The sequence below is a fragment of the Dermacentor andersoni genome, chromosome 10 (genome assembly GCF_023375885.2).
Source record: "Dermacentor andersoni chromosome 10, qqDerAnde1_hic_scaffold, whole genome shotgun sequence".
NCBI lineage: Eukaryota > Metazoa > Arthropoda > Arachnida > Ixodida > Ixodidae > Dermacentor > Dermacentor andersoni.
In genome coordinates this window covers 112,212,304-112,229,759 of record NC_092823.1, presented here as the reverse complement: position 1 = coordinate 112,229,759, position 17,456 = coordinate 112,212,304, and the positions used below count along the sequence as shown (strand labels likewise).

The 17,456-nt window shown below is 46.5% G+C and overlaps 1 protein-coding gene across 1 annotated transcript in view; it reads right to left on the bottom strand.

Annotated features, from left to right (window-relative positions):
- LOC126544714 (uncharacterized) overlaps positions 1-17,456 on the bottom strand; it is a 64,929-nt gene that overhangs the window by 10,165 nt on the left and 37,308 nt on the right. The window contains exon 5 of the mRNA XM_050192173.3: positions 10,734-10,928. Within this exon, the coding sequence (XP_050048130.2) occupies positions 10,734-10,928 (195 nt within the window). The remainder of the gene's footprint in view (positions 1-10,733; positions 10,929-17,456) is intronic.

Sequence of the window (17,456 nt, the reverse complement as noted above, 5' to 3'; positions counted from 1 at the left end):
TCTATCTATCTATCTATCTATCTATCTATCTATCTATCTATCTATCTATCTATCTATCTATCTATCTATCTATCTATCTATCTATCTATCTATCTATCTATCTATCTATCTATCTATCTATCTATCTATCTATCTATCTATCTATCTATCTATCTATCTATCTATCTATCTATTTCCGCGCTAACTTGGGTCTCTGGGTTGTCCACGATCCAATGGGTAGCGCATTAGGCTGCTGTGCTAACTAGCCGTCGCAACAACTTGGCCCACTGCCAATGTCGCACTGCTTATGTGCTGCTCTTCAAAGAACCCCTTTGACGTGATTGCACGTCACTAGTTTTGTGCAACACAGTGTGTACCACTCTTCAACGTACTTTTTGACGCCAACTCGGATCACTGCATATGATCTACGGGGTATTTTCCGGTCTTGAATGAAGCGATTTGGCGCCAATTTTATTCCCTAGGTACATGCCGTCGGGTTTCTGCCGTTTTCAACGAGAGAGAGAGATAGATGACATTAGATAGATGATCGCATTATGACCTACACAAGCCCACATGATAATACTGACATGCTGTTCTGTCGTCTCGGTATATTACCATTATCTCTGGCATGCGAAATGAAAGTTGCCATTTTGATTAACAATATTTTACGTGGGAATCACTCATTATCACCAAGCCTGTTTATTACACCTAATCGCAATACAAGGGGCGCAACAAATCTAAATTTTAACCTACCAATCACTCGTAACACGTATGGCCAACGACTACTTGAGTTTCATGGTGCTAAAATTTGGAATACAGTACCTATTGAGGTAAAAATGGCCAACAATCTCGTGTCTGCTGTTAAAAAGCTATACCTATAAAAAAGTACGTGATTTTTCGTCAGTCTGGTTCTCCACTTGTTTCATACTGTGCAAGATTATTCCTCATGGATCTATTCAGAAAGCCTAAACACTTCAACACAGACCCTTGCAAATATGTGACTTCTACGTATAGTATGCTATCTCTGTTCTTTCATTGTGTATGTGCATGTATTCTCCTGACAATTCTGTTTTAATACCATTGATTGATATGCACTGTTTTTCTTTTTTAATGGTTTTAATTGTATGTATCCACCTAACTGTATTAGGTTGTATCATTAGAAACTAGATATGCGCATGACATTGTAGCTGCTACTACATATATGACTATGGGCCTACACTAGCCTTTGGCTACAGGCCCAACAGTTCCTTTGTACAAATTATTATCAATGAAAAATAAACTGAATTGAATTGAATTGAATAAACGTTTATTTTGAGCAAGCGCACTCTGCGGGTGGGCGGGATTGAACCTACTTTTCGTATATTAGGACGTTCTAGCGTGAATGCACAAGATGTCCCAATTAACTTTAGCAAGAGCTTAAAAATATGTGAATGCCACGCAGCTGGGGAGAACCAAGGTAATGTTGTTTGCCGTCACTCGGAGATACTCAAATTACTTTTTTTTTCATTCCGCCTAATTAGATAATTAGTCTTAAATAAATATTCAACTCCTGCAATATTCTAATTAGATGAAAAGTGTCACTAAGAAAATGGTAGAGGGGCATAAAAAACACCCGGTATAGATTTTTGTTGCTCAATACGTTCTACATAAAAGTGTTCTTCCGAGCGTGAACGAAGTCCGCTAACGTACGCAGAATGGCCGTGCAACTGGCCGCTCGAGGCACTTCGCGTGCATTTGCGTGGCCCTTCATTCTACATTGCTTCAATGCTGATCGCATTACTCTCAATATTCGTCGTGAGCTCGTTTCTTCGGTAACGTGTATATATATATATATATATACCACGCTATTACACCTCGGTCGTCTGACCAATATCATCATTACGCCGCCGTAATCATACCGCAATCATATATTGCCGTGGTTCGTCGTAGCGTTGCCGTCGTCATAGAGCCATCGTCATGCATTTGCGGTGATAGCAGCATCTTAATGCCGTTGAGGTCAATCGATCGTCGTCTTTGCAGGCTTGCCATCCCATTGTCCTTGTGCCGTCTCCGTCACGCCATTGTATCCATTCAATCGTCATCAATTCTTCATTCCTTCGTCATTGTGTAATATCGACGTCATACAGTCGTCGCCATGGCGTCATAGTATTGTCCCACCTTCTACATTCTGTCGTAGTTATTTTAGTGTCGGCATAATAATGGCATGGCGACGTCGTCATTCCGCTGTAGTCGCGCCATCGTTGCTATGGTACCGTCGTCATACAGTCGCTATCATGCGTTCATAATTCTTCCGTCTCGGTATCTCAGCGTGCTCATTCCAGTGTCGATATTGCGCTATCGTCAAGGCGGCGCCTTCGGGAAATCATGGCTATGCGCCACCGTGGTACCATCGTTGTCGTTCTTTCTTTGTCCTAATCACATACTCCTCGTTTTTACATTGCCATCGTGCCACCATCGTCATGCCTTCATCCTCATGCCGTTGCCGTCATTGCGGTTTCATACAGACAACTTCGCGCCTACTATATCATGCCGTTGTTGTCATACTTCATGCCGTCGTCATCCCTTCATCGTTAATGCCACCGTCATTTCATTGTCTTCATGCAGTCGCTCTCATACTATCATGTTCATGTCACTGCGATCATGCTCTCATGGTCCATTTTTCATCGTCATTCCATCGTCTTCCACTGCGCGTCCACCTGACGTCCACATTTTTCCATAGGTTGTGAATGGTGTAGCTCACAAATAAAAAATACATTACATTAGCGTTGAGGCTTTTCCTGCGCCTTTCAATTTCGTGCAATGCTTAACATTGCACGAAAATACAAACTGTCCAAGATGAATAGCCGACATCACCGTTAGTTGCGTAGCATTACACTCACCCCTTCACTGAAGCTACCCTTCAAACATATTCTAACATGTGTGCTGGATTTGCATAATTTTGTTTCTTCTCGCCAAGACAGTGGAACATATATTTTAAAAAAAATTGAGTGGAATTACGGTGGTAATGCAGTTAGCATTGAATCAATATAGCGACACACTGTATTGCCACCGTCGAACCGAGTTATGTATGAGGTCTGTACTGGAGCGGGATCACCACACAGCAAAGCTATTCTGATGGTTGCTTTCGAGCCCTGTTCGCTCAGAACAGCAGTCTGATGCGCTACACATTCGAGCATGGGCTACCCAGTGACACAGGCAGGTGGGAAAACGGTTAGATGCAAACATGCAGAAATACATAGGTACATAGCGCCCGGAAAGTACGTGAAGTGTCCAAAGAATGCCAACGCATTAGAAAGCTGAGTGATCAGCCGAAGTAAAATTTGTAACCTGCTACTCAGCACTGGAGAAGGGAAATAAGAGTAAACCCATAGATAAACATGCTTATGATGATTACGAAAGTTGCGGTAAATGAACTTGAATAGCCAAGACCATTCAAACTATGAAACTCCGACCACTTTCGTTCAAGATTTTGATAAGAGCCTTTAGAACGCCATGCCAACCGAAAGGGCTCGCGCAATATCGACACATTTAAAATAAAGGCTGATCTGTGAACTTCAGAAAATGAGGTGCCAATTGCTGTCTTCGCATAGCATATCGCGTGCAGATGCACACGATATATTGTGTCGTCTTGGGTAAGTTGCGCTCTTCGCAGTGTCGAGCGAAGATGGCGACGAGAAGGAAACGCCACGACAACCAACGCAACAGCGCAGGCGGATACTACATACAGACGGACGGAAAAAGAAGACCCCGTTTCGTGTGTTTGCTGGATGCCGCAGTAAAACGTGGTATCAAAAGGATACGAAACCCAGCATTAAACTAAGTACTAAAAGTTCATGCGCCTCCTAATGTCACACCTGTGTTGGTACTGTGCGGATATGTGTCTTAATATGAGGAAATAATTGACGTTAAACATAAATAAAGTTAAAACATTGTTCAAACATTCACATCGCTCCAACACGTAGCGGCAGTGGGTAAGCTGAAGCCATGTTTTCCGATCAACCTGCAAGCTTTGATAATGTGTTTTCATTATTTCCAAATACTATTGTTCACCACGTCTTGCATTTGAATATGATGATTTCGATCCTCAATTAAAGGGAAACTTGCCTTATTTTCCCTCCTCGATAAATGCAATAATTAAAAAATATGCTGTTTATTTTCACAGTTCATCGAGAGAAATGAAGGCGATGCATTTATTCGCATGAATCAGTCCAGTCGCTCCAATATAGATGTCTTTCGACAGTTTTTGTCTCACTATTCACCTGCTCCGCCCTCGACCTCACCATACATATTGTACTTGTTGCGATTAGTCTTGATATTTATTGGCTGCTTGGGTATGTCTGCCTACGGAGTTTTCTGAGTGAAACCAACACCCGCAGTATCAAAACGTTCTTTAGTGGCTTTCATAGAAAAAGGAATAAAACGTGCATTTTATGAGCATCAAATGAGTTGTTTGGTCGGCGCAACTAACCGCAACGTATGGAAAATGGGGCTGCACACCACTGTTGCTTTGTCACAGCCACGGAGTCCACGTGCCATACAGCCGATTCCTGCTAGCCTTTTTTTTAGTTTTGAATGATAAAGCACATTTTAATAAACCATTCTTTAAGAAGATTTCTTCAAGATTGCTAAAACGTTGCCGAATGTTCTGCCACATCGTTAAAAACAACCGCTCGCCGCTAAAAAGAAAAGCTGTGTCGCTAATCATAGTGAAATGTTCCGGAATCTAGCGAAGAAATGCCTAAAATTGCATCATTGCCCGCACGCACAACGTTGGTGGTCACGTCATGAGCCACGTGGCAGAGGAGGAGAGCACGCGTCTACTCCTCTACCTCACCCGTGGCTGCGATTGGCAATCATGGCGGATGAGAGCACAACGAGCCTGCACGCCGTATGTTGTCGATAAAGTGCGGTGGCAGTGGGCTTGTGGGAGGGGGAGGACAAGGGCCAGCTGAGGTGGCTGATGGCCTCATGGACGAGGTTTGAGGTAGCGTGATGTTTGCGCTCACCGCTGCCACACCTCTTCGTCAAGCCAGCGTTCTGACAGCATGGACTCGCGGTCATTATATCATATCATGTAATGTTTGCCTGTGCATGCGTGGCAACGATGATGGGGATGTTCGGCATGTCCTTCTCGGATGCGCCACACATGCGACGCAAAGATGGCAGCCAGAACGAGCGCTGCACTCCATTCATCCTCACCAACCTTCCTCACTCGCAAAATTCCTGGGCCCATGGCCATACAAAATAACACAGCGAAAAGCAATGAATGCACTCGAACATTTCTACGAAGATACAGGCACCCTCAGCAAGTACTATACATTGCACTCAATCGACATATAATGTTACTATAGCTTGCTTTCATTATTTGTATTTATTAGCGCTTGTATATGAGGTGCCATACTCTTGTATTCCGTTTTTATATCAGTCTAGAGTGTCGTATTCTGTGTGTGTATTCTCTTGACTGCGTTTCCTCATTGTTCACACGCTCATACCAGTCTACATCTCGGCCGCATGTGTGACTTTGTTTAGAAACTCACTGTAGTGCCATTTTCCTTTGCGTTTTATATTTATATGTTTGTGGATGTATACGAATGAATGAATCTGTCTTTAGTGGCACAAGTGCCAGGTATGGCCAAAGAGCGCCATGCCAATGCTAATGAATTTGCAGGGGAGTTATGATTTCTATAAGGTTGATGTGACCTGGCCGTAAAGCGGCCTTAAAATAGTCGCTATAAAGTGCGTAAAATATATGTGTATAAGATTATGGCGACGACAAATGACGGGAACATTGAGCAATAAGATGCATTGCGCGAGAGTGATACGACATATAAGATATGTCTGATCCTAAAGTTGGCTAGAGCACTACTGCCTCATTAGAGCCCTTGAAACACAAGGGCCTGGAGGCATGTGCTCTACAAAATATCACAGCATTCCTCTGGAAATAGGATGCGCTACGAATTTAATGGGCTTATAACATGCAGGACAACATCAAAAAAGCAAGGATTGCTTTGGTGTTAAAAAGCGGTTCCTTACCAAGAAACATAGCCGGGTGAAGAGGGATGCAATAACGGTGTGCAAGAGGAAAGTGTTTTTTTCTCAGCTTTGGCTTCCCGACTCTACAGGAGGATGTGGAGGACGGTCAGCCTCTCACCACATCTACCACAGGTTGGAGGTTCATTTTTAGAAAGTAGAAAATTACAGGTCCCAAATGTCTGTCTTTTTCTGAGACGACAGAATAGGCCATCTGTTCACTGTGATTTTGTTGTGGAGGGCCAAAAACCTAACTGTGCCTTTGTCACGTGCAGTTTATTATTTGTTTCTGCGTCCTGCATGCGTTGCCACCAGTTTCGCAGTTTCTTTCATAAGAAAGGCTTCATATCTGTGACAGTGACAGCAGCGGTAGGACACAGCCTGTGATGCAATTGACGTGGCCTTCTGGTCCGCGAGAATGTTTCCCACGATTCCGCTATGACCAGGTGCCCAGCATATAATGATATGATGGTTAGATAGATAAGTTTTACTCACATGGGAATAGAGCTGAATAAATACGGGATTTTTATGCTTACAGGGTGCCATCAAGGCCTTCACGACACTTTGGGAGTCTGTTTATATAACTGCTTTTTCAAGTTTTTATTTCCTTATATGCTTCACAGTAGACAACAGCGCGTAGGCCTCTGCCGTACAGATATTTGTTTCCAGATGCAGTACATGGGATTCCGAGAAGTATAGACCGACGGCTGCATAGGACACCCCGGCATGTGACTTGAAAGTGGCTGTGTAGAACTCTGTGCACCAGTGCTTGTATTGAAGTTCTAGGAAATGCTTTCGGAGTTCAACCGCTGGAGCTGGAGGACAAAGGATATGTCACATTCTACCACCTGCCACTCCCAAGGAGGTAACTGTCATGTCTGGCATCCAAGAACTGGGCGGCGTAGACGTAGCGTCGAAAGAACGTTTATTCCTGTTACTTGGCAGGCAGCCAACAGGTTACATACTGCGCGCGGTGGGCCCGTGCGAGCGGTCTTTTAAAACCAGCACGGGCTACCCGATAAGAGATAGCCGGGCAGAGAGCATGCGCAGACAGCACGCGATAACACGCGTGCTTGGTTTCGCGCGTACACAACATCTCCTTCCTCCTAATGAGCACAAAGTCCTTTTGCCACATTATACAATGCAACTAATGCTATGGCTGATATCTGTCAGGAGGTCGCCGGTCCCTCTGTGGATAGCGTCGCTCCCCTGGAGGGTCGGTCGTTGCCGCAGGGGCCGCAGCTGGAAATGGCTCGTTGGCGCTCTCAGGATCCCTGAAGTCTGGAATAAAATCTTCCGTGATGCTCTGCTTTGAGCTGTCGATGCTGAGCAGTAGCTGGTCTTGATGACGACGCCAAATGAGCACCCCATGATTCGTTCTAACGCGAACCTTGTATGAAACGGGGCCAGACTGCTGAATGATAGTGCCAGGGACCCATTTCTCAGGACCTCTGTAATTCCTCACGAGGACCTCATCATTGATGTTGAAAAGTCGCTCACGTGCCTTGCGTCGCACCATATCGGAGAGCTGTTGCTGAGCCACTCTTCCCCCGACAGAAGGCTTGACTGCGTCGAGTCTCGTGCGCAGTCGTCTACCTATGAAGAGGTTTGCTGGAGTTTCTCTTGTAGTCGCATGTGGAGTGTTACGGTACGTCACCAGAAACGTCTGTAAGGTTGCCTGCAAGGAGTCTTGTGGTCGTCCTTTCCGCAACGCAGATTTCATTGTCTGTACAAATCTCTCCGCAAGGCCATTCGTGCTTGGATGGTACGCTGCACTCACGATATGACGACCACCGAAGCCTTTGACGAAGCTCTTGAATTCTTCGGAAACGAACTGTGGTCCGTTGTCGGTCACGATGGTCTCGGGTACGCCAAAACGCGAGAACAGGTCTTGGAGACACTGAATTGTGTGGTACGCCGTAGTCCTCTGCATGACATAAACTTCCGGCCATTTTGAGTGTGCGTCCACAGCAACAAGGAACATTTTGTCTTTCATGGGTCCAGCAAAATCCAAGTGAACTCTTTGCCACGGCGAAGTCGGCCATGACCATGGATGAAGTGGAGCCGGTGCTGGTTCGTTCCGTTGCTGTTGACACTCTTCACATTTCTTCACGTGTTGCTCTAGGTCCGCGTCGATACCAGGCCACCAGACGTAGCTCCTCGCGAGTTCTTTGCATCTTACGATACCGGGATGACCCTGATGAAGTTCCTCAAGCAAGAAGGCTCGGTGTTTTGAAGGCACAACTACTCTCATGCCGTACATTAAACACCCTTGATGAACTGTGAGCTCCAAACGCTTGTCGAAGAAATGTTTCAACTCCTTCTCAGCGACATGCGACGGCCAGCCAGCACTTGTGAAGTTCAGTACCTTGCTTAGTAATGGATCACGCCTCGTTTCACGAGCGATGTCTTGGCCTGTGACAGGCAGCGTTTCCAAACGAAGCGAATAAAAATTTCGCTTTCTTCTTCTGATTGCTTTTCGCTGCTGTCGAACGGCAAGCGCGATAAACAGTCTGCTTCCGCATTATCGGAAGATTTCTTGAATTCAAGAGCATAGTTGTAGGCTGACAGCGTCAGCGCCCAACGCTGCATGCGGGCAGCTGCCATCGCAGGAATGCCTGTTTTCGGGCCGAGAATTGTTTGCAGTGGTTAATGGTCAGTCACAAGCGTGAAGAACCTACCGTAGACGTAGAAGTGAAACTTCTTTACGCCGAATACGAGGGCAAGGGCTTCTTTCTCGATCTGACTGTAGTTCTTTTCGGCACTTGACAAGGTGCGGGATGCGTAGGCAACCGGTCGAACTGATCCATTTATCATTTTCTGCGAAAGAACTGCGCCTATACCGTACTGAGATGCGTCGCAGGCAAGTTGAAGCGGTCGCTTCGGATCATAATGGGCAAGAACTGGAGGGGAAGCCATAGCTGCTTTTATCTCCGTGAAAGCAAGCTGGCATGACGCATCCCACGTCCACTCCGTTGTTTGCTTTAGCAGCCTGTACAACGGCTGTGCCAAAGTCGGGAGACGCTGAACAAACTTGCCGTAATAATTGACCATCCCAAGGAATGACTGCAGTTGCTGCTTGTCTTTTGGAGCAGGCGCATTTAGTAGTGCCAGTACCTTTTCAGGCGATGCGCAAACACCCTCGGCGTTGATGACGTGGCCCAGATAACGGAGCTCTCGTTGAAAGAACGAGCACTTATCGCGCCGGATGCGCACACCGCGTTCCTGCAATCTTGACAAGACGGCTTCCAAGTTACGGAAGTGCTCTCGCTTGGTCTTGCCTGTGACCAGGATGTCGTCAAGGTAGCAACTGACTCCTTCCAACCCTTTCAGCATGTTGTCCATAATTCTTTGAAATATGCTTGGGGCGGACGAAATGCCGAAAGCCAGACGGTTCATAGTATACAAGCCCTTATGCGTGTTTATCGTCAGTAGTTTCCGGGAGCCTTCCGCCATAACTACCTGCTGGTAGGCCCTACTCAGGTCAATCTTCGAAAATTCCTCCCCTCCTGCAAGCGCTGCGAGAAGGTCATCTATCCGAGGTAGCGGGTAGCGGTCTACTTCTAGACAGGGATTGACGGTGGTTTTATAATCGCCACACAGTCGGAGGCTTCCATCCCTCTTCACTACCGGTACCAAGGGCGTTGCGTATTCGCTTGTAGCAACAGGCGTTATGATGCCAAGCTTCTCCATTTTCACAAGTTCCGCTTCTACTGCACGTTGCAGAGCAAAGGGAACGCTTCTTGCCTTTACAAACTTCGGCTGTGACCCTTCGCGAAGGACAAGCTCGGCCTGCTCTTCCGTGATGGTACCTAGCTCATCCTTGAAAAGTTCGGAATGGCTTTCTAGCATGGCTTCCAGCTTTTCTTGCCAGTGCTTTGATATTTCTCGAGAGAGACCAAGGTGATTAAAAAAAACTAGGTTCTTCCAATCCAAACGAATATCTTGCAACCATTCTCTGCCGAGGAGTGCCGGTCCTGTAGAGTCCACGACGTACAGGGGAAGCTCCACGCACTGGTCGTTGTGGCGCACGACGACTTTCGCCAGACCCTTCGGTTTTACTATGGCCCCAGTATACGTGCGCAGCTTTAACGATGCTGGCTGAAGTCGCTTACGTGGAAACAACCTCTGGAATTCGCGCCATGATATGACGGATACGGCTGCGCCGGTGTCAAGCTCCATCGTCAGTAGGACACCGTCAACGTTCACGGGTACAGTAAATGGGTCTGCGTTGAATGATTTAAGTGAGACAGACGACTCGTTTCGGACGGACGTGAGCATCTTCACACGTTTCCGGAGCTTTGCCTCCCTAGCTTTCTTTCCTTTCCTGCAGGCGCGTTGAATATGCCCTTTTCGGTTACAATTGTAACATGTATCGCCGATATGAGGGCATGCTTCGCTAGAGTGATTGGGTGACCCGCAACGGAAGCAGCTTGCCGACATCACAGACTGCTTTTCGCCTCGAACCTTATTCACTTCGTACGCCGGGGATGCGCTGTTATGCGTGAACGCCGCGCTAATCGTTGCAGTTTCCATGGCAAGAGCTCTATCTACGGCCTTTTGGAAGGTTAGTTTTTTGTCTTCCGTGAACAACACACGCTGAATGTCCTCGCGGAGCAGGCCGCAAACGAAACAGTCCCGGAGCGCTTCATCCAAGAAACTTCCAAATTCGCAACTCTGCACCAGCCTTCGAAGTTCCGCGACAAATTCGGTAATGGACTCACCGCTTCGCTGTGACCGCTTGTAAAATTTAGCACGCTCTGCGATGACAGACGACTGCGGTGCCAGGTGATCGCTCAGGAGTTTCAGGAGACTGTCAAAATCTCGTGACGACGGTGCGTCCGGTGCCGTCAGCGACTTGAGCAGCGCGTAGGTCTTCGCGCCGATGAGACTCAGGAACGCAGGAACCTTCTTTGCTACTGGAACATCGTTGACCAAAAGATAGGCTTTCAACCTTTCCTCGTACGAGCGCCAGTCACTCGTGGTCTCGTCGAAAGGTTCAATGTGACCGATGTGACTCATGACTCACTTGGAAGTTTCGGCTGCCGTGATGCCAGTTTCAGGAATTTCACCGCAGGGAAATCTTCGTGGCGGGAAGCTTTTACACAGAGGCCAGGTTCTTCACACTGCGAATTCCGTACGGCGGTGATCCCATCCTCGTCGCCAATATGTCATGTCTGGCATCCAAGAACTGGGCGGCGTAGACGTAGCGTCGAAAGAACGTTTATTCCTGTTACTTGGCAGGCAGCCAACAGGTTACATACTGCGCGCGGTGGGCCCGTGCGAGCGGTCTTTTAAAACCAGCACGGGCTACCCGATAAGAGATAGCCGGGCAGAGAGCATGCGCAGACAGCACGCGATAACACGCGTGCTTGGTTTCGCGCGTACACAACAGTAACGACTTGGTTGGATGCATTAAGCGATGCTTTTGATTTTTTGATGATTTGATTTCTGATTTCATCACAACGCTCCCTCGCACGCAACGACAAATGCTGTCTTACAGAGGGACGATTACGGAAATGTGCAGGACACGTCATATTGTTAACGGTATTAAAACATGTATGTTCCTGATTGGAGTGTTTTTTTTTTTTTGTTTTTCCGGAAATGTGTGAGGCAGATGTAAAGTCTCTGCAGATGGAGTGACCTTTTATTTGATTCCGCGTATAAGCTTTCAATAGGGCTTGTCCTAAAAGCGCCACTGGCTACGTGGATACCTTGATCGCGGATAGGATCTAGCATCTTTAGTGCGCTCGGAGCGGCAGAGTTATATACAACGCCACCATAGTCCAATCGTGGTCGAATTAGGCTCTTATAAAGGTTCATCAAACACTTCCTGTCGCAACACCATGTTGTGTGAGATACAATTTTCAATAAATTTATGTTTTTAGACATTTTGCTTTAAGATATTCGATGTTTGGAATGAAAGTAAGCCTGGAGTCAAGTATTATACCTAGAAATTTATGGTCTTTGTTGACAAGTATTTGCTGCCGACACAGTTCTACACAAGGATCTGGAACTAGCCCTCTCTTTCGTGTAAAAATGACGCAAGAACTTTTGTTAAGGTTGATTTTAAATCCATTTTTGTCTGCCCACTTCAACATCTTGTTCAAGCCCTGTTCTGGCGGTCTCTCGCATGCGGTGAGGTTACAGGACTTGAAGCCTATTTCAATGTCATCTACGTCGACGAAATAAAAATGGCTGGTGGCAAGGAACCACGAAGGCTGTTCATCTTCACGATAAAAAGCGCGCAGCTAAGCACGCATCCCTGTGGCACACCAGTTTCTTGCATAGAAGTTCGCGACAATACGTTGCCGACTTTCACGCGGAAGATACGATTCGACAAATAGCTTTCTATTAGGTTTAGCATATTTCCACGAATGCCCATTCCCGACAAGTCTCGCAAGATCCCGTAACGCCACGTTATGTCCTACGCCTTCTCCATGTCAAGGACTATCGATATGAAAAACTGTTTATGTACAAATGCATCACGAATATATCCTTCAATGCGCACAAGATGATCAGTTGCGGATCGCCCTTCTCTGAAGCAACACTGATAAGGATCAAGTATATTGTCGAGTTCAAGGAACTGTATGAGTCAATGATTAATCATTTTTTTCAAAAAGCTTACAAAGGCAACTTGTAAGAGCTATCGGGCGATAACTTACCGTCATGGAAGAGTCTTTACCCTGCTTCAAAACAAAGACCATAATCGCTTCTTTCCATGCGGATGGAAGGTATCCGGCAGCCCAAATAGTGTTGAAAGTTGTGAGCAGTGGAACTTGGCTGTCAGTGTGGAAGTTTTTGATCATGTCATACATGACTGCCAGGTCACGGTGCAGAGCGCTTGCATGTGATTAAGGCAGCTCTCAACTCGGCAATACTGAAAGGAGGGTTGTACGGTTCGTTCTGTCTGCGTCTACGTAACATTGGCTGAAGTTCTTGTCTTTGTTTTTATTTAAGGAAGGGTTCAGAACAACGGATTGAGCTCGACAGACACTCAAAATGCTCCCCAAGAGAGTCTGCCTGGTCTTGCAAGGTATTCCCTGGGTCTTTCACCAGAGGCAACGGATGGATTTGCTGCCCTTTTAGATTTCTTAAGCCATTCAACACTTTCATATCCTGCATGTATGAATTAATATCACGGAGGAACCTCACCCAGCTTTCTATCTTGGCCTTACGTCGTTTCCGCCTTCTCTGTGATTTAATTTGTTTAAATTGCACTAGATGTTGGACATTTGGTGATCTGCGCAATACGCCCCATGCCTTGTCCTGCCTCTTTCGCGCCTCTCAACAGTGTTCGTTCCACCTGGGCCCACGGTTTTTAAAGGAGCCACCATTCGTTTGCGGGATAAGCTTTTCAGCAGCATCAATAATAAAAGTGGTAAAATATACGACAGCATCATCTATACTAAAATTGTTTATAAAATCGTGTGAAAATGACTTGATTCTTTGAAATGTTTCAAGTCAGCCGATGCTGATTTCCAAATGGGAAGACGGGGAGGGTTGTGCTACTGCGTTATTAAGTTTAAAATAATAGGAAAGTGGTCACTTCCAAAAGGAATATTGATCCCATTCCATTCCAGATGAGGTAGAAGAGTAGCAGAGCCTATTGCTAAATCTATTGATGAATATGAGTTGTGTTGGATACTGTAATAAGTAGGCTCGTTCTTATTAAACAGAGAGGCAACAAATGTAAGCACAAAATTTGTTGTGTCTTGCGTCGCATCGTGCCTCTCCCCATATCTTGTTGTGGGCGTTAAGATCACCCACATGTATGTAGCGTTCGAGGAGCTGATTTATAAGGTTATAGAAATATGTTTTTTAGAGGCGATAGTTTGGGCGTATATATATGAAACAAATCCTTCCGAACCTATTGAAAACAACCCCTCTACTGACACAGCCTCAAGGGGTATCTGTAAAGCTACGTGGCGACAAGCTACAGACTTGAGTGCAAGGATTGCTGCACCGCTGCACGAGGCGTTAGCCTCGTCATGGTCCTTTCGAAAGATGGCGTGCACACGAAGAAAGTTTGTGTGCATTTTAAATGGCTCTGTTGAACATACAGCAACTTAGGAGTATGTTTGTGTAGGAGTTCTCTAATGTCATCGAGGTTGTGAATGAGTCCTAACATTCAATTGTAGTATTTGTGTCTCCATAAATGGTAAATGTATTGCGTGATGTGTGTTTAGGAGACGATGGTTAGCTCACGGGCCCTTTCCGTGCGCCGTGACCCGAGTTTTGCCTTTTTTGGAGCCGTCGAGGGATGCTCGCCACTCCTTAGGCGCTGGTGGAGCCGTCTGGCTGGTTGTTCTGTCTATTGCCTCTTGCGAGGCGCTGGACACGCACTCTTCCGAGCGCTGTGTTTGACGGAAAGGTCTCGGCACGTTGGACGAGACCTTTGACGCCACCTGCCTGCAGGTCAATGGTCCCTTGTTCTGGGGTGGCAGAACAGCACCAGCTGTAGCCGATGGGGGCCGGATGGCGTCACCGCCAGCTCACTGCTTTGTGCGCCGGACAGCCGCCGAAAGCCGTTGTGTCGCCGTCCTTGACGCATCACGTCGGCAAATGTGTTCTGGGGCAGGTACAATACGCGCCTGCATGCCTGCTTGAAACATAAGTTTTCCTTTGCTTTAATTGTTACAATTTCCCTTTCCTTTTTCCAGGATGGGCACAGCCGCGAGTATGCGGCGCGCTTTCCATCACAGTTTACACAATGGAAAGAGTTCTCGCAAGTTTCAGAGGTGGGTTCATGGGCACTGAATTTCGCACAAGTTTGGCGGCCTCGGCAGCTCTGTCAACTGTGACCGAACCGCTGGCATTTGAAACAGCTCAGGGGATTTGGCATGTATGGCCTAACATGGAGCTTGATGTGCCCGGCCTCGATTGACTCCGGCCGGACACTTGAACCAAGGTGATTATCAGGTGCTTGGTTTGGATTTCTTTGCCATCCTGCCTCATCTTCATTCTTCTGACATTGATAACATTCTGTTCACTGAAGCCCTCGAAGAGTTCAGCCTCAGTGAGCTCCACCAAGTCGTCCGAGAGAACGTCGCCGGTGGTGTTCATAGTGCGGTTTGGGGTTACTGCTACTTGGGTCTCCCCAAATGGTACTACTTTCTGCAATTTCTCAAATTGCTTCTGATTGTGGAGCTCCAGGAGGAGATCACCGCTAGCCCTCCTCGACGCTTTATAACCTGGACCAAAAACATCAGTCAAAGACTTTGAAACAAGGAACGGTGAAACGGTTCGCAGTGGTTTGTCTGGTTTTTCAGACTGAATTACATGGAGTTGGGCAAAGTTCCGGAGTTCGCGTTCGAAAAATTGGAAGACATCTTCCGTGTGCCCTCGTTTCTGAGGGCCATCAGGGAGCTTAGGGAAAGCATTATTCATATGTATAGGTGGGGTTTGTGTATAGATGGGGTTTTCGGTCGCAATACCGACCACACACCATGGAGCCCAACACGGGGACGTGACAGAAGTTCCTCAAGGGGAACTCTGCCAACGCCAGGCGTACATCGCTGCTATAACCAAATATAGCACAACCAAGACTGGCTAGCCACAAAAGGTTAACCCTTGCCGCCGAGAAACTCGGAAATGAGACGAAGTGAAAAGAAGACAGGAAAGATGGAAAGGCGAGAGAGAAAGACGAAGATTGGAGAGGAGAATAGAAAAAGGCAACTACCGATTTCGCTCGGCTGGGTCAGGCCGGGGATGCCGTTCACATGAAGCCGAGGTCAAAGAGGTGTGTTGCCGCCACCAAGCGGCCATGAAGGGCCCAGCACCCGCCATTGGCTCAACCCCCAGGTTCCCCTTTTCCCCGGACACGGCTAGGCCGCGCGCGGCTACACGCGGGAGGGTCCAACCCTCGTGTGCTCGGGTACGTGGTGTCGCAACACACCAAACGCCTGCTCACGGAGATGCCCCTGCGTGGTGGGTGTATAGGAAGTGTGCTGTGGAAATCTGACCTTGTGGTGTCGTTTCTTTCAATTTTGCTGTTACATATTCTTTATATATATATATATATATATATATATATATATATATATATATATATATATATATATATATATATATATATATATATATATATCTGCTATAACAAAAGGAGAAAACATCATCACTATATTATTATATCGCTTTACTTGTTTTCATTTCAATAACAAAGTTATGCTTCGTATTTTTATTTGTCACTCAATGTTTAACGCAATTTCCGCGGCCGCAGCATCTACCAACGTTATTTCGTGTTATTGTCTAATGCTTTGATATCCGCATGAATGCTTTGCTTTCCAGGCGAATCAGCGACCTTTTCTAACTCTTTTTCAATAAGGAGGCTCTACAGCAATATTGAAAACATTGATGTCAGTTTCCAGAGAAGACGCACCAGAGGCAGGCAAACATATGCATGTAAAATGACGTTATGATTTATTCTTTTTTTTAATACCTATGTGAAAAATGGTAGCCGGCGCCAATTAATGGCGATATCTCTGAAATGCCATATAATAAAAAAGAAAGAAAGCCAAAAAAAATTGGAAGCACACATTGGCCTATATCGTACGCGCTCATATGTGATGCCTCCCTTTAATATAGCAAGAAAGAAAAATACCTCAATCCCTGCCAGCTCTAATAACGTACGTGCACGTCTAACAGATCTAAACCAGCACATCACGATGTATAACTGTGCGCAAACGTGAGCATGCAAACACGTGGCCAAGGGCGCACTTTGTGCAAGCGCACTTGCCCCCAATCTCAGATTAGACAAGCAAGCAAAGACGCGCGCATGGGCACACGTCCGTGCAAATGCGCACGGACCGCATGCAAATAAATGCACAAAGCCATGCGTACCGGCGAGCACATACGCACACATGCCTCCACGTCAACATACAAAGACACGCACTCACAATGAATTTCGATCGCGAAACCTCTTCGCCGAACAGTTTGCTGATCGGGTTATGAAAATATCGATGGCGGAATACCAACACCGGAAAGCCGGAAAATAGTTCATGTAACGCAGCTGTTTTCCAATAATGACCAGCTTGGACTCCTTTGTCTGGGTACGTTCACACTGCCTCGTCACCTATGCAACCCGACGCATACGCTAGCACTTCGAGCATGTGGAAAACGTGCTTTCCGGGGTGTTACTCTGGAAATCCTCGCGATACGGCGATGCTATCCAGGCGACACAAATGTTCTCTGTGCGGGCTTTCGAATGCATTAGAATTCTTATGGTAATACACACACCTTCTGGTGGCTTACTGGCTATTTATCTGTTTCCCTCTAACGGTTTTTCCGCCTACCTGGGTTACTGGGTAGGCCATGTTCGAATGGGTAGATCATGGGAATGGTGGGCTGAGAGAACAAGGTTCGAAACCAATCATCGGACTAGCTTGGGTGATTCGGGTATGTGCAAAATGTGAACACTTGTACCACTCTGCAAGGAGCATGTTTCA